General features: G+C 40.1%; 1 protein-coding gene across 1 annotated transcript; it reads right to left on the bottom strand.

The window, feature by feature from the left end:
• Window positions 1-5,128: 5,128 nt before the first annotated feature.
• LOC146556463 (CD209 antigen-like protein C) lies at window positions 5,129-20,577 on the bottom strand. The gene is made up of 6 exons (XM_085249112.1): window positions 20,501-20,577; window positions 20,316-20,383; window positions 19,812-20,021; window positions 7,070-7,212; window positions 5,558-5,661; window positions 5,129-5,269 (listed from the first exon to the last, which is right to left on the bottom strand). The coding sequence occupies exons 1-6, from the start codon at window positions 20,575-20,577 to the stop codon at window positions 5,134-5,136; spliced, it is 738 nt and encodes a 245-aa protein (XP_085105238.1). The 3' UTR covers window positions 5,129-5,133.
• Between the last annotated feature and the right edge of the window lie 680 nt (window positions 20,578-21,257).

The following is a 21,257-nucleotide window of genomic DNA, read 5'->3' as shown; positions in this document are numbered from 1 at the left end:
TCACTAGCTGTAAGGTTGTTGCCTCCTAAAAAAAAGCATTCTCCTCAACCTTTACAAGTTGTTGCAACTTTGATGCACTTAAGCTGTTGGAAAATATTCTATAATGCTCGTAATAATCCCCACTTATACTCTGGAGTTTGACAGATTTTCACAATTAGATGAATGATTTTGATGATTTTTTCTCTTCACCTTAGAAGAAAAAAGTTTAACTATATTCTGTATTCACTCACAAAATGAATTTTGCAAGTTATACTTGGTGTCCAGAGTGACTGAATCATGGCTGTCAAACTAGTTGAATGATAACATTTTTATGAAACCCTCTAACTGGGGAAAGTCATCTTCATAATAACATGGGGTTTGAATTTAAAAAATGCATTTGAAAACACAATATAAAACATCCATGCACTTTGTACCTGTTCTTCAGGGCTGTCTATCACCACCAAATCTGCTCCTTGGTCTGTGCAGTGTTTTCTAGCTGAATGCCAGGAGTCAGAGCTTTCAGAGAGGAGATAACAGCTACAACAGAACTTGCTCCATCCTGTAGGGCAGGTTTTCTCTGAAAGAAACATCAAGTAAGAAATATTAAAGATCAACATGGAACATTCAGCAATGCTTTATTTGTTCTCTGTTAATTAACAGGAATCGATATTTTAACCTGACACAGATCTGCATGCACAATGTATTCACATACTGAAGTTGGTAAACGTATTTGTTTATCTTTAGTTACAGGGCTGCTATTTCTTTCAATTCAGATATAATGTGAAAATATTTCCATCTATCGCAGGGAATAAAACCTTTTACAAGGACACACAACGGCTCACACAAGGACTCACTCTGGTTGAACAAACTCTGCAGCCTCTCCTGCTCTTTGGTCATTTCAGTGAGGTTGGCCTTCAGCAGGTCTCTCTCCTCAGTCATAGAAGAAAGTTGGTTACTTGATGAGAGATATTAGTGTAACGAGTTTTTGTCTGAAATATACATAAATAAGCAAAGATGTTTTTGAGACACAAAAGTACACTGTTGCAGATTTATTTTAGGGCTAAACAGAAAATTTTTTAATTTTTGCCATCAGCTAATGAAACGTTAAAATATGAAAGTCAATTTAATACTGGTCTGTCAAATTTCATGTAAAATTTCATTAGAAATGGGCAGGTGCATGCGCGCGCACGCATGCATGCACGCACACGCACGCACACACACACACACACACACACACACACACACACACACACACACACACACACACACACACACACACACACACACACACATTAAAAACACAACATAACTCACAGTAGAAAGCAAGACTGATACTTCCAGCCAGCAGCCCCAACGAGAGAATAACAACTAAATAAAAAATTCTCTTGCAGCTCCATGGACCTGAAAAGAAAATGTGGGTGGGGGAGTTGAGGGGAAATAATGTAACAGTAATAGCAGATTTTACAAATTTAACCTTAAATCTTTGTAATTTCTTTCTTACCTGTGAGGTTTTTTATAGATGACTTGTTGGCAGGTTTGACATAGCGTTCACTGAAGTGTGAGTGTCACTGGTTTCGGTTTACTCTTTTATTTTAAGTTCAGAGGAAGTCAACAATATGTGGGTTGTACAGCTATGCTACCACTAGACCTGCTGTCAAACTGTACACACACACACACACACACACACACACACACACACACACACACACACATATATATATATATATATGTGTGTGTGTGTGTGTGTGTATAGTACCCATATGCAAGGATACAGAAGTCAAACTTCTTTTTAACAGTTTTGTAAAGAACAATATAATCACCAGTGTTGGGACTAACGCGTTATTAAGTAACGCGTTACAGTAACTACGTTATTATTGTGGTAACGAGCACGGTAACTAGTTATTATGCCAAAACCGGGAACGCGTTACTCGTTACTGGGATTTAGATAGGGTCGTTATTCGTTATTTCGTGTGGTGGCATCGCGGAGTTTCCACAGATTCAATAACATTAGCAAGTGGTGGAAGCCAGCAGGTGGATGAGGGAAAAGGGAGGCAAGAGGAGAGACCCGAAGCGCCCGCTGGTCCGAGTGTCAGGTGAACTGAACTTCAGATAAGAAGTTATGACCTGCAGTCCATCTGGGTCAGATATGAATCAAGTTTAGTTGGAGTTTATTTTCGTTATGCTGACTTTTTCGTACTGCGTGCTAGCTAGCATGACGGAGTTTCTATACAGCTGGGTGGGTGCTATGTTACTGATGTTGAACTTTATTTTGTTCATATGGTTAATTATTAGAGTTGCCAACCGTCCCGTAAAAAACGGAATCGTCTCGTATCCAGAGAAAATATTACGTGTTTCGTATTGAGGTGAAAAGAAACACAGTTTGTCCCGGACTTCAGCTAGAATGAAAAAGACACAAAGCTGGAGTTATTCTGTGTTTATGCTGCACAGCTGCCTCTTCTTCTCTCATTCTCTCCCCCTCCCTCTCCTGTTTCTACTTCAATCATGAAACTGATCAATGATCAGCTGATCGGCTTTTCTCTCTTGTTTATTTATCGCCCACTTTGCACCAGAAAGAGGAAACCAGCGGATGTCGCACTAAACAACAGCAGCACGTTTAAGCTTGATCAGCTGTTGTTAGAATTTATTTAATATTAATTTCTAGTATCAGCTGCTCCATGATATCGGTTTGGTTATGTGATGAGAGGGAAACATGAAGATGAAACCAGGAGATGTCCTTACTGAATCATCAGAGCTGAGCAGGTGATGGAGAAACAGGTTTACCTTTTAGGTGACATGATTGAGTTGAAGGGAAGTTATGAACCGTTTCTGAGAGACAAATAACACCAGGATCCTTTTTTAGGTATAGCTGACAGCTGGTAACTGTGCAGGGGCGGGTCTAGCAAAGTGCTGCCAGGGGTCCATGTAGGGAATTAAAAGGGAAAGGGGGGAACAAGGAAATACTTTGTTATTCTCATTTAAAATGTCTCACTTTTAAAAAAAATAATTATCTGAGTCTTACAACAAACAATTGATAGATTGGTACATGTATATACCATCAGAACAGTGTACATCACTGTCACAACAGTGTTTATTTTCATACAAAGGCTTTATGATTTTTCCTATAATGGTGGGCCGGTCTCTAGTCAAAATGCCTGGGCCAATTTTTTTTGTCCCAGTCCAGCTCTGCATGCAGCTCATCTGCAGTCTGGTGTTACCTACATCTTCCTATTCAGAAGGCAGAATTTCCGAGTTCTGAGTACAATCGAAAGCACCACGACTGCAGTTTTTGTGTTGGATGTAAAAAGCAGGCTAGGATAGAATCAGGTGTGGGATTTCTCTCGTGGAAATGTGCACATTATTTTTTCCTTTCTATTGGTAGGTGGCACAGTGCACTTGTGGCAAGTAAGCAAGCTAGAAGACTGGCAATCTTGCTGGGTATCCAGTTACGGAAGCAACACATTAACAAGAGAATTTTGAGTAAAACCAAAGTTACTTTCCCTAGTAACTCGTTACTCTGAAAGTAACGAGTAACTTGAAGTAACTGAGTTACTTTTGATATAAGTAACTAGTAATGTAACTAAGTTACTAATTTAAAGTAACTTACCCAACACTGATAATCACAGTAACGAATAGTGTAGGTTACAAGACCTTTCAGTTTTTAAATGCTTTATAGTGATATGAAAATGCATTTTAAGGGGGAAAAACCTATAAGGAAACATATGTTCTTTTTACTAATTAATTGAAGATGTGCTTCATTCATTTGACCTTGGATTGCTCTCAATAGTTAAGTTGCTTTGTGAATAACCTTTTTCTTTATCAGGATTTAGGAGAAATTAGTTTAAAAAGTGAAAGTTGCACACGACAAGAAAGGCTGTCACTTTTTGCTGACAAAGGTTCTTTAGTTGACAAGAAATATTAAGTATGGCTAGAGATTCTTGTTGCATTTATGAAAGAAAGCCTATTCATCCATTGTTAAATTTTTAGCTATTTTTTAAGTTCAAATCTTGTTTTCATGAATAACATCTCATTGATTTTAATATTAACACCCATAAGTTCAATAGAACCATTGAAAACAAATGAATAAATATGAATATAAAAACAACAAATTACTCAGAATTCTGACTTTCGTCTGCATATGAAAGAAGTAGCATCCTCCCCTGAAACCAATGCAGAAGTAAATTACACCTCACATTTTCGGCTTCTCATTTGTGTGCAAATAGAAGTCTATGAGTCTCTGGCATTTGCAGTGAGGTTGGCATGCAGCGGGTCTCTCTCCTGTGAGAACCAGACTCACAGTAGACACCAAATTTATGTTAAATAAATAATGAGACAGTGTGATATCTCATGTATTGTTGTTCATCTGAACTTGAATTTAATTTTAGAAAATGGCCAAAAAAAGGTAAAAAAAAAAAAAAACACAAACAAAAAACAAAATACACAATACAGCTTTCTTCACACAAGGCTTTTTGGTCTTTTTATCATAAGATAACTGTCTTAATAAAGTCTATATCTCAATCAATTCCCAGAAGAGCACTTTAGATCTTTTGTTTTTGGAGTTTATTGTAAGACAGAATGACACGTACAAGGTCACTTAAACACTATCAAAAACATAACAATGAAAGTAATGAGGGAAAAACTGAAGCAGGAAGTAATACAAACGCAGGAAACAAATGGAAAAGAGGAAACATGCAAAAGACAACTAACCCTAATGAATACTAACAACAACACAGAAATGAGACAGAGGTAGGAACATAAAGAAACACTGCAGGAAAAAAACTGCCTCTAATATGAGGTAATACAATGTGGTATGAAGCAAAACATATGATCGTGAACTGAAACTGAGTAAAACAACTATGAAGAAGGAAAAGAAATGAAAGACTTAATTACAATAATACCACAATAGATTGAAAAAACTACCAGAAGAAGAAAATAACATTAAAAATCAAATAATTTCAAATAGAAATATCAAGAATTAACCACCTATGCTTAGCCATGCTTGTGTTTGATCTCCACTGACTTATAAAAAAGCTACAACAAAATACCTCATCATGACAGAGCATATCAAATTAAAGTTATTATGTGGAATTACAATCCCAGCTAAAATCGCAAAACATTTTTTTGATTTTATTATTTCTGAGAAACTGTACATTGATTTTATGGTATTTTTTCACAGATCCACTTAAGAGAAGTTGAACATGGGAGATCATTCCAGGACTTTTTATTATTATTTATGATATGAGCACAGTTTTCCTGTCCACCACCATTATCAGGTTGGTCTCCTGCCCAGTACCTAGCAGGTCAGTAACAAAAACATTGTCTTATTATTACTGAAGAAAAACTGAGATGCTTTGGTGTTGGTGCTTCCATCAGACTGCAGTACATCATGACTAATATAGTAACTTCTTCTGATCAATGTTACCAAAACAAGTCATTAGCACACATTGGCCTTGCAGTTTGGCTCATCCCACTGACATGTAACATCACCAATGTGGGTATCTCTGCATATATGTATGGGTTTTACAAATATCTTTTGGAAATGTAATAAAAGTAGTAAACTAAACCAAAAGAGAAGTCTTACCTGAGAGTCAGTGGGGTTCCATCTATCCATTTCCATGTTCCCTCCTTTTCTTTGTCATTCAAACCAATCCAAGCGTCTTCTGTGATGATTGCAGAGAGGATCATCTGTATATTAGAAAAATTTAAAAAAAGAAAAGACTTTCATTTTAGATTTGAACCACAATTTATTCAAATTTCATCTAAAATCTATTTTTAAAAAATCCTAAACCACCACTAATTAAACCATTTTCTCCTTCCTTTTTTCCCTTGTTTTGCTTTTACATATTTATTGCAGCATTTACCCTCAACAATGGAGATACATTTTCCACAGCTAATACAGGAAAACACACCACTTAACAGGCAACATGCTTTTATACACTCCAACCTTTAATTTATTTGTTATGTTGTTTTTTTTAACAATGAGTAAGTCATTGCCTCTAAAATCTCTTAATACTGTTTAAACGTATTATAAACGTGTTCAAAATTATCTTAGAAGTGTTTGCTCATTTCATGATGTCCCACACATTTCATAAAACATAACTTTTACTAAAGCATGTACATTAGTGTGTCAGAGTTAAAAAACAAACAGGTAGAGTGGAACAGTACAGTTTGTAGGACAAACATGTACAGTGGAAACAATACATAGTGCATTAGTATACTAGTAATGAAAAATTGTCTTCAAATTATCGGATGCACCTGCCCCTTGGCTACAAACTCCTGTCCAGCTCATGGGAAGTGCTCTGTTTTGCAGTGTATCAGTGGAAGAATCTTTGGAAACTACATTGCATGTGTTCTTGTACAGTTATTAATTTATTTTTCCAACTTCCAAGGGTTTCATTCACTGTAATCTGTGGGATTGTTGCAAAGCAGCAGTCCCAGTGTATGTTATCAGATGCTTCTTCTTCCCTAACTAGTCTCACACCATTTGTGGTAGACAAACTATTCATACCTCAAAATGACTGGCTCAATTATCCACTGTGTGTTTCTATTCTGATTTTCTAAATCTTGCACCATTTCTGAAAAATTCACTTTTTAGTTAATGGCAGAGTTACCTCTTTTTCACCTCTTCCTTGCATGTCGATGGTTGTGAGTTAAAATACAGCATGGGACTTTTTTCACAATTACATTTTTCAAGTCTTTTTTTCTTATTCTTTTAATCACACACAGAAAATCTAATTACCTGCCCATGTATGTATGAGACATCTGCTTTTAACTTTGTTAACCAGCCTTTAACTCATTGCCTCCAGCATTTTAGATGCACCAGAGGCAAGTTACAGACCACCAGTAGCAACAATCTCACTGCAATTTCTCCAGAAATTGCGAAAACAGAAAAGTCTACCTTTTTTTTTTTTCTCACTGAGACAAAATTATAGTTGTTTCAGGGTTTTATGTGTAGTAAATGTGTTGTAGATATGTATTAATTTCTAGATTTTTGTTCAAAACCGGACAAATTGTTTACATTAAAATAAACAGGAGTTTGAACTTTAATATTTATTTACAAACACAATAACACACACATACACAAACACTGTACCTGTTCTTCAGGAGTGTCAATAACCATCAGATCTGCTCCTCTGTCTCTGCAGTTCTTTCTGGCTGCATCCCAGGAAGCAGAGCTTTCAGAGAGGAGATAACAGCTACAGCTAAACTTGCTCCATCCTGCAGGACATGCTTTGTCTAGAAGAAATTACAGAGACGTAGTAGTACAGTTAGTGAATGATGTTTTAAGAATTCTATAATAATGCTCATTTGATCTTTATTTAATTACACAGGATCATCTAACAATAAGATCTATGCACACTGCATTCACTTACAGAGAATAACAGTTTTACAACAACAACAAAGTGTGTGTGACACATTTTTTGCCAGGAAATTAAAAGCTAAAGTGAACTGTGCTAACTTTTTAAAATATTTTTTGTGCTGTGATCACTTTCATATCTGCCACTAATTTAGTGTTCCTGCTGGAATGACCACAAATATTATGTCTGAGAATGTGAGGGCAGTGCCATGACTTAAGTGTCTGCTTATTTTTATTTGCTCCCTAAATACCGCTAAAATCATTTGCTAATGTATCTTACATCATGCGATTACTAAACAATTTTAACCTCCAGATCCATGTATGTATGTATGGAAATAGCCATTGATTTCAGATTGTCCTTAATGACAGAAAACTACATCTTCAGCTAATTGCCTCCTTAATTGGTGGAGCTTCTCTTGGTTTTCAGCAAAGGAGTAGGCCATCCATTACTACTTTCATTTCAGGTGAGTTCAACTTTGTAAAAGCACAAAAATGGATATTTTTCCTCTATTTCAGGAACACCTTGGAACTGAACCTGAGTTGATGCTGACTTATTTGACTCTCAGGGGTCGGCAACCTTTCTGATGATGAGTGCCATTTTGAGGAGAAATGTATTTTGAGTGAAGAAATGCTAAATTTGATCGAACAAAATTCATTGCTGCGTGCAAAAAACGTATTTCAGTGTTTGCTATTATCCATATACACACACAACAACAGCCCCTCTCGCTCAGTTTTTGCATTTGTTCTTGCTCAGATCTCTGCGGATCTCGCAATGTGTTGCTCGTGCTCTCAACATCTCTGCCCCTGCGCATTCAACTCTTTCTGTACAGCGTTATATTTGTGCCACAAAACCAACCAATCACAGACTTGGATGCAAAAATTCTGATTGGCTGTTTTGGTCTCCAATCAGCTCGCTGGTTACTGTAGCCAAACCCAGGCAAATATCCCAGAATGCATTTTGTCCAAAACTCAAACAAGGCAGTTGCGGGGGAACGTAGTGTAGCGGAGTTTGAAATATTACTCTTTTTGGATTACAAAATACACTTTTAAGATATTTTCAGGCTAGAATGTTGCTGTGTAAACTTCAAATATCAGCTCGATTTATTAAGACATGACATATTTGCAAAAGTGTTCTAACATTTGCTCGAAACATATGTGGGCATCCCACAGGCAAATGGAAACCATGAAGAGGCCGCTAGGCGCTACATATATACAGTGGCTTGCAAAAGTATTCGGTCCCCTTGAACTTTTCCACATTTTGTCACATTACAGCCACAAACATGAATCAATTTTATTAGAATTCCACGTGAAAGACCAATACAAAGTGGTAAACAAGTGAGAAATGGAACGAAAATGTCAAAGGGAAATTGTTTTTATATAATGTGATCAGCTCCATGAAATGTGCTTTTTATTGATCACTAAGCAATCTACATGTCTACGTGACTTTTCACCTAATAACACCTAATAAAATCATACATAATTCCAAACATTTTTTACAAATAAATAACTGAAAAGTGGGGTGTGCGTAATTATTCAGCCCCCTGAGTCAATACTTTGTAGAACCACCTTTTGCTGCAATTCCAGCTGCCAGTCATTTAGGGTATGTCTCTACCAGCTTTGCACATCTACAGACTGAAATCCTTGCCCATTCTTCTTTGCAAAACAGCTCCAGCTCAGTCAGATAAGATGGACAGTGTTTGTGAACAGCAGTTTTCAGATCTTGCCACAGATTCTCGATTGGATTTAGATCTGGACTTTGACTGGGCCATTCTAACACATGGATATGTTTTGTTTTAAACCATTCCATTGTTGCCCTGGCTTTATGTTTAGGGTCGTTGTCCTGGTGGAAGGTGAACCTCCACTGTTGTGATATTTTGATACCATGGTAGCATTTACAGGATATTGTTTTATAGTGATATTATACAGGAAAACTGTTACTCAATAAGGCCCATTTACTAGTTGTTTTTCTCTTTCTCTGTGACCCAAGAATCAATGTGTAAGAATCACAGGATGGAACCTCAAGGTCGAAAACACCACAGAGACCACTTCCTTACTCCCATCTTCCCTTCTTTATCTCCTAGAAAAGAGCTTGTTAAAGGCCAGGTGGTTTGTTTCAGAATTCACTAATGAAAGAACTCTGTATTCTATGTCTAGGAGTGTATTTTGCTGGGATGATCATAAATTGTAGCTGAACTGATAAACTATACAAAGGATACTTCTTTGCTCAGAGGGCAGGAAGACGCTTCCTTATTTGGTCTGTACCGGTTTGAACTGAGAATCTGCTGACACACGAACCTTTTTCCTCTATATATACTGTTGTATGATGAATAAACCTTTGAGTTGATTTTGGGAAAGCAACCTGAAGCAGTCTGTGTTTCCTTGTTCTCCCAAGCTACTCCCGGCGCTGTAACTAACCTGGTGAACGGCATACCTGAGTGTTACTTTGAATAATTTTGAATCTTATAGGGTAAAGACAAAACTCTGCTTATAGGTGCCCACGCCTCGGAGGAAACCCGATCCACGGAGAAACCCGGGACCGAGATTTCTTTCATCCACCACAGTCTCAAGTCTTTTGCAGACTCCAAGAGGTTTTCTTCCAAGATTGCCCTGTATTTGGCTCCATCCATCTTCCCATCAACTCTGACCAGCTTCCCTGTCCCTGCTGAAGAGAAGCACCCCCAGAGCATGATGCTGCCACCACCATATTTGACAGTGGGGATGGTGTGTTCAGAGTGATGTGCAGTGTTAGTTTTCTGCCACACATAGTGTTTTGCATTTTGGCCAAAAAGTTCCATTTTGGTCTCATTTGACCAGAGCACCTTCTTCCACATGTTTGCTGTGTCCCCCACATGGCTCGTGGCAAACTGCAAATGGGACTTCTTATGGTTTTCTGTTAACAATGGCTTTCTTCTTGCCACTCTTCCATAAAGGCCAACTTTGTGCATCGCACGACTAATAGTTGTCCTATGGACAGATTCCCCCACCTGAGCTGTAGATCTCTGCAGCTCGTCCAGAGTCACCATGGGCCTCTTGGCTGCATTTCTGATCAGCGCTCTCCTTGTTCGGCCTGCGAGTTTAGGTGGACGGCCTTGTCTTGGTAGGTTTAAAGTTGTGCCATACTCCTTCCATTTCTGAATGATCGCTTGAACAGAGCTCTGTGGGATATTCAAGGCTTGGGAAATCTTTTTGTAGCCTAAGCCTGCTTTAAATATCTCAATAACTTTATCCCTGACCTGTCTGGTGTGTTCTTTGGACTTCATGGTGTTGTTGCTCCCAATATTCTGTTAGACAACCTCTGAGGCCGTCACAGAGCAGCTGTATTTGTACTGACATGAGATTACACACAGGTGCACTCTATTTAGTCATTAGCACTCATCAGGCAATGTCTATGGGCAACTGACTGCACTCAGACCAAAGGGGGCTGAATAAAAAGCACTTTGCAGTTATTTATTTGTAAAAAGATGTTTGGAATCATGTATGATTTTTGTTCCACCTCTCACGTGTACACCACTTTGTATTGGCCTTTCACGTGGAATTCCAATAAAACTGATTTATGTTTGTGGCTGTATATATATATATATATATATATATATATATATATATATATATATATATATATATATAGAGAGAGAGAGAGAGATAGATAGATAGATAGATAGATAGATAGATAGATAGATAGATAGATAGATAGATAGATAGATAGATAGATAGATAGATAGATAGATAGATAGATATCAGGGGTCGGCAACCGTGGGCACTTGTGCCACAGTTGGCATGAGAAGGGTTAACTGATGGCATGACATGCAGTGAATTCATCTGAGAAGGTGCATAAAAAAATAAATGGCAGGTCCAGCGGTGCACATGACAAATTAGCTTGCATAGACACATTAGTTGTGCCACTTCTTAATGCTTAGTGACAGTATCTTGGCTAACAACCCCAACTACCAGATTCAACTTGTAATTGGCTAAAAACAACTAAACCTACTGGTGAGAGGGACGTTGCTATCTGGCAGTTTTTTCAAGCGATGTTGAAACGTCCAGATTCCGAGACTTCAAATGCTTCAGGAGCTGTCCGCTCAGTGCAGCATCAGCACCATGGAAATACATGGATACATCCATAGACTCGAGACAAAATTCACAATGTGTTTTTGGGACTTTCAGGTGTATGGACCAATGCTTTCTTTTCTGATCAAACCAGAAAGCTTTAATAAGCAGCTGGATTTGTCTCACTTTAACTGGCTGGACACAGAGGACATCGAAATGCAGCTGATTGAACTGAAAAGCTCGACTCTGTGGGGGTCAAAATTTACAGAAGTACAGACGCAGCTGGAATCCATAGCTGTGCGTGTTCATGGAGCTTGCATTTTCACCTGCTGGACATCACTACTTGACAAGTTTGTCTTCTGAACATTGCAGAGGCCTTATTGACAGTATTTGGCTCTACATATCTGTGTGAGCAGATTTTCTCTCACATGAAGAGTGTCCTCAGGTAGCCATCTGAATGCTGGACACTAGGAGACCTGTGTCTCTAATTCGGAGACCAGAGATCATATTAACATGTGTATCCCTGTATTAACAAACATTCCATATTGGCCCAGTTTATTTTTCTTATCATTGTTGTAAGGAGACCATGAATAGCATTTGCATTTTCTGTTGTACAGTTCATTTGCTGTTATGGATAAGAAGCGTCTTTTTTTTTGTTTCAAAATAGCTGATCTGCATTATGCCTGCATCTGCGAACAAATATAATTCTGTAAAGTTGTTCTATATAGTGTGTAACTGTTGATATAGAGCGTTATTAAATTTATTGCTAATGCAATCATATGGCACATTGACTTCTGAGGAAATTTTAGATGGTACTCATCATCAGAAAGTTTGCCGATCCCTGGTCTAGGCATTCTAGGATCCAGCTGTGGGGCATTGAGTCATAAGCCTTGTTATAATCAATCCAAGCAGTGCATAGGTTAGTCAGCCAAGTCTTGCAGTCTCAGGCAACTGCTTGGTCTACCCTTAGCTGGTGTTCTGCGCCCGGCTCATGTATTGAGCCATATGCCTGTTCATCTTAACCGCAATGATGCCTGACAGGAGTTTCCATGTGGTACTAAGACGGGTTATTGGTTGGCAGTTGGATGGGACCGGTCCCTTCTGGGGGTCCTTGAGGATCAGGACTGTCCTGCCTTCGGTTAGTCATTCTGGGTGTCTTTCGTCAACTAGCAGCTGGTTCATTTGTGGCGGTAGGCGCTCATGGAGTGCAGTCACCTTCTATAGCCACTAGGCATGAACTATGTCGGGGCCTGGTGGTGTCCCACTCTTCATACTGGAGACCCTTTCTTGGATGTCTGAGCATTGCTGTTATGGGTTGCGTCCTTCTCCCATATGTTTTTCCAGTATTGCTCCATCTCCAGCCTTGGTGGTACCATTCTCATATTATTCCCCTGCCACTGAGAGTACACCTTGACTGGTTCTGTGGAGAACAGCTAATTTATTCTCCTGTCTTCGATCTCTCTGGTGTACCTCTTTAAGTGGCTGGCCAAGGCTGTGAGTCATTGCTTGGCAGTTTCCAAGGCCTCAGGTATGGACAGCTTGCTATACTTCTTAGGCACCTTCTTTCTGCACCCCCAATATTTGGCTAACCTCCCTCCGTGCTACTTTGATCTTAGCCTCTAGTCTCTTTCTCCATGGAGGGCACTGTTCATTGTGGCTGTTCAAGTTCTAGCCAAGTATCTCACTGATTACTGCTGCTTCACGTAGTCTTGGTAACTGGCTACGGGTGATCCAAGTTTTAAGCTTCATGATGTTGTCTTTCAGGTCAGTTCCTGTCTCACTCAAAAAACCTTCTTCTATCACACTTGGGGCATGGTGCCCAATCTCGGGTGGGGGTGATGATATCTCCTCCCTGACCTGTCATCCTGGCTCCCCCTTTCCGTAGCATTTGTGTTGTACCTCGTCAATCTCTAGCTGTGAGAGCAATCCCTTCTTTTGAATGTTGGAACACTGAGCTACTAGTTTTTTTGCCATCAACGTGGATGTTGGGTATCGAAGATTCCATAGGTCTCTTATCCTTTTCATGTAACCTCTTCTGTCAGGGTTACTTGAGTAGTAGCATTCCAACAATGCCCTATTTTCATCTCTTGCCCACCGATGACTTCCTGTTCCAGTAGTCCACTTCTCATCAGGGTGCCTTGATGAGAAGTGGACCTTGCGGACCTTGTTTATCCGGGCGACGTCTGAGCCTGCATATATATCTATATCGATATCTATTATTTAATTTAGTTTCTGTATATAACTTGTGAATATGCGTGCGCATGCGCCAACCAGCGTGTAGCCTGTTACAGTCGCTCCTGCTTTTTCTCTTAGTTTAGCTCTGTTTTCTTACGTATTCTTTTTTTTCTGACTTGTATTTTCATCCGTTTATTATCTTTCACTCAATCATGTGGATTGAGAGAGTTTTTGTTCTTCTGGTGGCCGTAGAGCTATTACTTTTATCAAGGAACGGGACTGCGGCACATCTCCTACACGTACGGACCGTTTACTCCAGTGATCAGCTGATCACCCTGATGCCGGCTGGCTCGCTGGCCAGACCTGCAGAAGTACCAGCTGAAATTTGGAGAAAAACACATCGGGGATGCAGAGGTCAAGGACAGAAGAGAAGAAAGAAGGAGACGGTGAGACAGCAAAAGCTCGAAGCGAGGAGGTATAAACCGTGTCTGCCATCTATCGTAATGGGAAATGTGCGATCGTTATCGAATAAAATCGACGAGCTCTCAGCACTAGTACGGAGTCAGAGGGAATACCGAGAGTGTAGCCTGATGTGTTTCACTGAATCATGGATGGACCAGGACATTCCCGACAAGAATGCTTCCGTGGAAGGCTTCCACACTGTTTGGGCGGACAGGGACAGCATCGCTAGCGGTAAGCGGAAAGGAGGTGGGCTTGCTGTTTTAGTTAACAACCGGTGGTGTAACCCTGCCAACATAACAATCAAAGAAAGGATTTGTTGCCCGGACATTGAACTGTGTGCTGTTGGACTCAGGCCGTATTATTTACCCAGGGAATTTTCTCACGTCATCTTGGTGGCTGTTTATGTTCCTACATGCTAACATGTTCCCATGCTAACCCTACAGCTGCATGTGACACTATCCACTCTGCCATAGCTCGGTTACAGACTCAGCACCCGAGTGCCTTTATTGTAATCTCGGGTGACTTCAACCATGTATCACTGGACAATACACTACCAACATTCAGACAATATGTGGACTGTCTGACCAGGGGAGAAAAAATTCTAGACTTACTGTATGCTAATGTCAAGGATGCATACAGCTCCTCCTCCCTCCCCCCACTTGGTAGGTCAGATCATAACCTGATTCACCTCATCCCCCGCTATGTGTCAGTTGTGAGGAGGGAACCTGTGACCACGAGGAGCTTTAGGAGGTGGTCAGAGGAGGCCTTAGCGGAACTACAGGGCTGTTTCGAGGTGACCAACTGGGAAACACTCTGTGAACCTCACGCCGAGGACATCAATGGGCTTACTGAGTGTATCACAGACTACATAACTTTCTGCACCGACTCCATTGTTCCAGCTCAGACTGTTCATTGTTACCCAAATAACAAGCCGTGGGTGACTAAGGACATCAAAGCCCCCCTCAACAATCAGGAGAGGGCTTTCAGAGGGGGCAATAAAGAGGAGGTGAGGAAGGTCCAGGTGTTACTAAAGGACAAGATCAGAGAGGCTAAGGACAATTACAGGAGGAAGCTGGAGTGGAAACTCCAGCAGAACAGCATGAGAGAGGTGTGGAGGGGCATGAAGACCATCACTGGATTCAGGCCAACCAACAGCAGGGGAGCTGAGGGAGGTGAGAATAGAGCCGACGAGTTGAATCTGTTTAACAATAGATTCGACACCACAGTGTCTGTTTCCACCCCCACAACCTCACCTGTAGTCAGCCTGGAATCCAGAGCCACACCACTGTGCCAGCCTCTCTCTTCACATGGCGCTATTGCCTCCTGTGAGATTCCTGACACCCCTCCCCCACCCATCACCTTCACTCAATAGGTTGAGATGCAAATGAAGAGACTTCACTCAGGCAAGTCTGCTGGACCAGACGGAGTGAGTCCCCTCGTTTTCAAGGCCTGTGCCCCCCAGCTTTGTGGAGTCTTTCATAAACTGTTTATGCTGAGTTTGAGTCTGCAGAGGGTACCAGTGATGTGGAAGACATCATGCCTTGTCCCTATTCCAAAGGCGCCATGCCCCAGTGGCCCCCAGGTTTACAGGCCCGTGGCACTGACCTCCTGGACCAGCTGCGACCCATAGTAAGATCACATCTGGATCCCCTTCAATTTGCTTATAGCCTCGTCTCGGAACTGAGGACGCCATCATCTACCTGCTCAATCATGTCTACACCCATCTGGACCAGCCGGCGAGCACTGTGAGGGTCATGTTTTTTGACTTTTCTAGTGCTTTCAATACCATCAGGCCAACCCTCCTGGGTGATAAGTTAGCAGCGATGCAGGTGGATGCTTCTCTGGTGTCCTGGATTGTTGATTACCTGACAGGAAGACCACAATATGTACGTCTCCCACAGTGTGTGTCTGACAAGGTGATCAGCAACACAGGGGCACCACAGGGGACTGTCCTCTCCCCCTTCCTCTTCACCCTCTACACCACAGACTTCAGCCACTGCACAGAGACCTGCCATCTTCAGAAGTTTTCTGATGACTCTGCGGTGGTTGGATGCATCAGCAGGGGTGATGTGACAGAGTACCGGGCTGTGGTCGACTCCTTTGTCACGTGGTGTGAGGAGAATCATCTGCAGCTCAACATGGCAAAGACCAAGGAATTGATAGTGGACTTCAGGAAGACCAGGAAACACTTGACCCCTGTTTCAATCCAGGGGGTCAGTGTTGACATTGTGGAGGACTATAAATACCTTGGAGTACACATTGACAATAAACTGGACTGGGCTAAAAACACCACAGCACTTTACAGGAAGGGCCAGAGTCGTCTCTATTTTTTGAAGCGACTCAGGTCCTTCAACATCTGCCAGAAAATGCTGAGGATTTTCTACGAGTCTGTTGTGGCCAGTGCGATCCTCTATGCTGTTGCATGCTGGGGGAGCAGGCTGAGGGTTGCAGATTCCAACAGACTCGATAAACTGATCCGTAAGGCCAGCAATGTTGTGGGGATGGAGCTGGACTCCCTCAAGGTGGTGTCGGAGAGGCGGATGCTGTCCAAGATAAAGACAATGTTGGATAACACCTCCCACCCACTCCATGACATGCTGGTCAGCAGTGTTGGGGAGTAACGGAATACATGTACCGCCGTTACGTATTTAAAATACAAAATATGAGTAACTGTATTCCGTTACAGTTACCGTTTAAAAAGGTGGTATTTAGAATACAGTTACTTTGTTGAAATAAATGGATTACACTGCGGTACTTTCCTGTTTCATTTAGTCGCGGGTCAGGACTGTTTGGGTTTTGTTTGACAGCTACGTTCTTTCGTTCCAGGCGGCAGTGTTACGGTTGCCATGGTTACAGGGCGACGCTCTCTCTCTCTTTCTGCGACTGTGTGTTTCCTGGGTGAGAGAGCGCCTTTTCGTTGTTGTTGTTGTGCTAAGCTAACAGGCAGAATGCTACAAGCATAGCTCTAAAGAATGCAGCATCATGGGCAGTGTAGTCCGTGTTGCAGGGAGAATGCACTGCCATACACGTTATGTGTCTGTGAGCGCGAGGAGGGAGAAAAAGGCGAGTGGAAAGGTACGAGTTGTCGTCGAGGAAAAACGGGAGCTGGAAACATGTAAATATAATAATAACCACTGCAGCCAAGAAGAGTGCCTGACGAGCCCAGTTGTAAGTAAGCTATTAAGACTCGACTGTACACCGTGTTCGTGTTTTCCTCCGAAAACAATAAGTTCCGTTGGAGCAGTCTTTCAACGCCTCTCTCTGTCTCTCGCAAGAAAAATTGACCCACACAACAAAGTAAAGCTATTTTTCGGCTATGAGCCGACAGGGACCCCGCCGTATTAGTCAGAGGTCCCTTTACTACAGTTCGGAGTCGCGGACCTTCAGTAATAGTAATAAATCACACAGCAATAGTTCAATTCAATTCAATTCAATTCAATTTTATTTATATAGCGCCAAATCACAACAAAAGTCGCCTCAAGGCGCTTCATAGATTGTTGTAAAAAGCACGATAATATATTAAGTAATCCAAAGTATTTAGAATACGTTACTGTCATTGAGTAACGTAACGGAATACGTTACAGAATACATTTTGGGGCATGTATTCTGTATTCTGTAACGGAATACATTTTAAAAGTAACCTTCCCAACACTGCTGGTCAGTCACAGGAGCACGTTCAGTGAGAGACTGAGATTACCGAAAAGCACCACTGAACGACACAGGAAATCATTCCTGCCTGTGGCTCCCTGTACAACGCATCCACTTAACACACTGGTTACTGCTACAACTACACACGTTCATGCCTTTTTAATTTGTCATTTATTAAAATTATAAATATATATTTTAACTCAAAAGTATAGTTTTTGAATTTAATGTTGCTGAAACAACAAAGTAATAAAAAAAATAAATCTATCTGATCGAGAAATCACTCATCTTTGGAGAAGAGAGTTTATTACAGAGAAATGGCTCTTTCCAAAATAAAAGCTATACTATACGCTTCTTCTGGGCTATATTCTCAGCAGCATATTAAACATATCAGGTCCCCATAAGGAGAATCGTGTGCTAACGGCTGTCTAAATGACTCGGGTTAAGTTTGTAGCATGCGAGCTTGTTGTTTTTGTCTACTTCCACTTGTCTTTGCACTAGGATGATGTCGGAGTAAATGTGCAGTCATATTCGTTGTGTTCCCACTAGTGCTGTCAGCTTTAATCTGAAATGACGTTAACGCCACAACACGGCAAATCTCCGTTAACGAGCTACCGCAGATCGCCCCGTGCGTGGGGATGGACGGCCAACACGTTAACGAGCTAACTAGCTAACGTAAACACACTAGTTCCCACCAATTGAGCATTGCGTGGCACATCCAACATACTGTTTTACTTTTGTCCATGACGCGCTTACCTTCAGGGTCATACGTCACATGAAAACCAAAATAGTTCCAAACGCCAGATCTGAATTAGGGTGGGGGAGGTTCAATTTGCCATGTTGCAAGGAGAGCTTAACTTCTGTCTGGCTAGCTTGCCCTGCGCTCAGTGAATCCGCGTTCGACTACTCCGCCTAGGCTGCACTGTCGAGCGCAGATCCACTGGGCGCTCAACACAGACAGCATCGTCAGAAGGAAAGCTGATAAAATAAATTAAAAATTTTGTATTGTTCGATACATATGCGTACCGAACCGAAAGCACTGTATCGAACGGTTCAATATCGATACGAGTATTGTTGCACCCCTAATATATATGTATGTATTGTGCTATTCTTAGTTAGTGTATTGTCTGTCTTGTTAATGTTTTGTTTATAATGGAGCACTGTAACAAAAAAATTATTTCCCCTAGGGATCAATAAAGTATTCTGATTCTGATATCCTTTTGTGTAGATACTTAAATTATTGAGCTTTTCATACATTCTCTGTGTAGGTACCTCTTCAACTTATTTTATATTATTCTCTTATGCTAAGAATCTGAATGTTAAAAACCTACATGCTGTCAATGGAAAGATGCTAAACTGTGTTTCATTGTTCTGGTAACAGTGAAAATAAAGATCTTACCTTATCTTACCTTACCCTACCTTACCTTACCTAACCTACATTTCAGTATTACATATCATAAACCTCAGGTGGGTTATGTTTGCATCTGGCAAAAAACTATTTGTATGTTCTTTGTGATTTTTCTGTGTCATTTTTCTGCTGTGAAGATACCTGAGACTTGTTTGACTCTTGACCTACATTAATTTTTATTAATAAATATTAATATAAACTAGTCCTCTCTTTAGATAAGGTCACAAAAAATAGTTAACTGAAAAAAGTCTTAATTAACAATAAATTAAAATTTGAAAAAAGTATTTATAAAATCTCTATTAAATCACGATAAGTTCACATCTTAATCAATATATAAATGAATGGGCACCTAAATACTTTGTTACTCACTTACTTAGACTTTAATACTTAAAATGATACCAAGAACACACTAATATTTTCCATCATGACTACACATATCTGTATTCATGTGTTTATAAATTACACACTAAGGAGGATTAATGCTTTACAAATGATGAATTACACATTTACTAATAGAATGGATTCCAGCATTTTTGTACCAACTGTATTTTTCTTGTAAATGTGAATTTGTGAATAGCATAAGATGCACTGCTGCAATCCAGCTTTAAAGTGATAAGCAGAGATGCAACAATGAAGCCAGTGGTTCATATAAATATGTGCCCCTAAAGATTAACGTTTGCTTTTTAAAATTTCTGTTGAATCAATTTTCACAGTAAGACCTTTTATAAAGACACAAGGACTCACTCTGGTTAAACAAGCTCTTCAGCTTCTTCAGCTCTTCTGTGATTTTGGTAAGGTCGGCATGCAGCAGGTCTCTCTCCTCAGTCATGGAGAAAAGTTTGTTACTCATGGAAGAGAGATTTGTGTTTAGAAGGTCTTTCTCCTCAGTTATTGAGGAAAGTTGGATGTTCATTGCAGAGAGATGTTCAGCTGACTCATATAAGGAGTTATTGTCTGAAATACAGACAGATAACAAAATATGTTTTTGAGACACAAAAAAGCATTAATTCATGTACTAATTCTAATTAATTTTACAGTTAAACAAAAATATTTTAACATTCTGCCTCTAATCAATGAAACATGCTAAATATGAAGGTTTTAGTTCCTTATTCACATGCTTTTACATGAGAATAAGGAACCATTGTTGCAATCTCATCATCCTAAAATGGTTTACATATTTTTAATTTGTGCGTATTTCTGCTTTCAAACGTTCATGTCTAATTTAATTAGAACACCAACACAACTCACAGTAGAAATAAAGAGCGATAATTCCAGCCACCAGGCCCAGAGAGAGAATAACAACTAAAGACAAACTTCTTTTACAGCTCCTTGGACCTGAAACAATGGAAAAGCAAAAACAAAACTGGATGCAAAATAAAGTGAAAAATAGATGTTAAAACACATGTATAATTCTTTTCCCATGTCTCTCTCACTTCTTACCTGTGAGATTTGTCGAATGTGTTGGGTTATCAGGTTTGAGATGTTCAGTATTGACATAAATTTCCTCCATTGCAGGATGTGGATTATTTCTGAGAGCTCAGCTCGGCAGCACAAGCCATGTGAAGTGTGCGAGTCTCACTGGTTTCAGGTTATTCTTTTAAGTTCAGAGGAAGTTGACAACATGCGGTTTGTGCAGCTATGGTACCACTAGGCCTGTTCTCAAACTGTGTATATATGGTATCCAAATGAAAGGATACAGAAGACAATTTTTTTTTCAAGGTTTTGTGGAGAACTTTCAAGAACCTGATCTGTGGGACTGTTTTGTGTACAGCTAGGGTGCTGCTACTACTTTGGCTTTCTCAGTTTTATTTTGAATTTGATTGTTTATCTAATTTTCCTCTTGATTTTAATATTGCTGTCGGGTTTTAACAAGTGGCTGTGTTTTATCTGTTTGCACTACAAACAGACAACACATGCATTTATTTGTGGAAAGTAAATTAAATGTGATTGAATTTAGATATTGTTAGAGATGAATACTGCCAATTGAAGAAACAGGTGCTTTGCGTGCTTTGCTAGGTTGATGTGTGGTTTTGATGTATATTCACTTGGTAGAATGCTATTTTTGATGTGCTGTGTGGCTTCCTTTCAGGCTATACTGTCACCTCAATGCATATTTAACCTTATCCTTGCTTTAGTATATACTGTTTTAAAATTGTTGGGGGTTTTTTGTTCTTGTTTTTTCTTCTTTTT

The sequence above is a fragment of the Mchenga conophoros genome, linkage group LG16 (assembly GCF_057382185.1).
Source record: "Mchenga conophoros isolate Kocher_MC1m ecotype Shallow Benthic linkage group LG16, M_conophoros_male_GT1.1, whole genome shotgun sequence".
In the NCBI taxonomy this organism is placed as follows: domain Eukaryota; kingdom Metazoa; phylum Chordata; class Actinopteri; order Cichliformes; family Cichlidae; genus Mchenga; species Mchenga conophoros.
The sequence above is the reverse complement of the archived record's forward strand: the minus strand, read 5'-3'. Positions and strand labels throughout refer to the sequence as shown.

Bases quoted from the DNA above. Each gene is read 5' to 3' on its own strand.
- LOC146556463 (XM_085249112.1), bottom strand. From the start codon at position 20,577: ATGGAGGAAATTTATGTCAATACTGAACATCTCAAACCTGATAACCCA. The intron at 7,213-19,811 runs GTGAGTCCTTGT...AATTTCTTCTAG, and splicing joins GAAGAGCTTGTTTAACCAGA to ACAAAGCATGTCCTGCAGGA. The intron at 5,270-5,557 runs GTAAGACTTCTC...CTGACCTGCTAG, and splicing joins GGAACCCCACTGACTCTCAG to GTACTGGGCAGGAGACCAAC.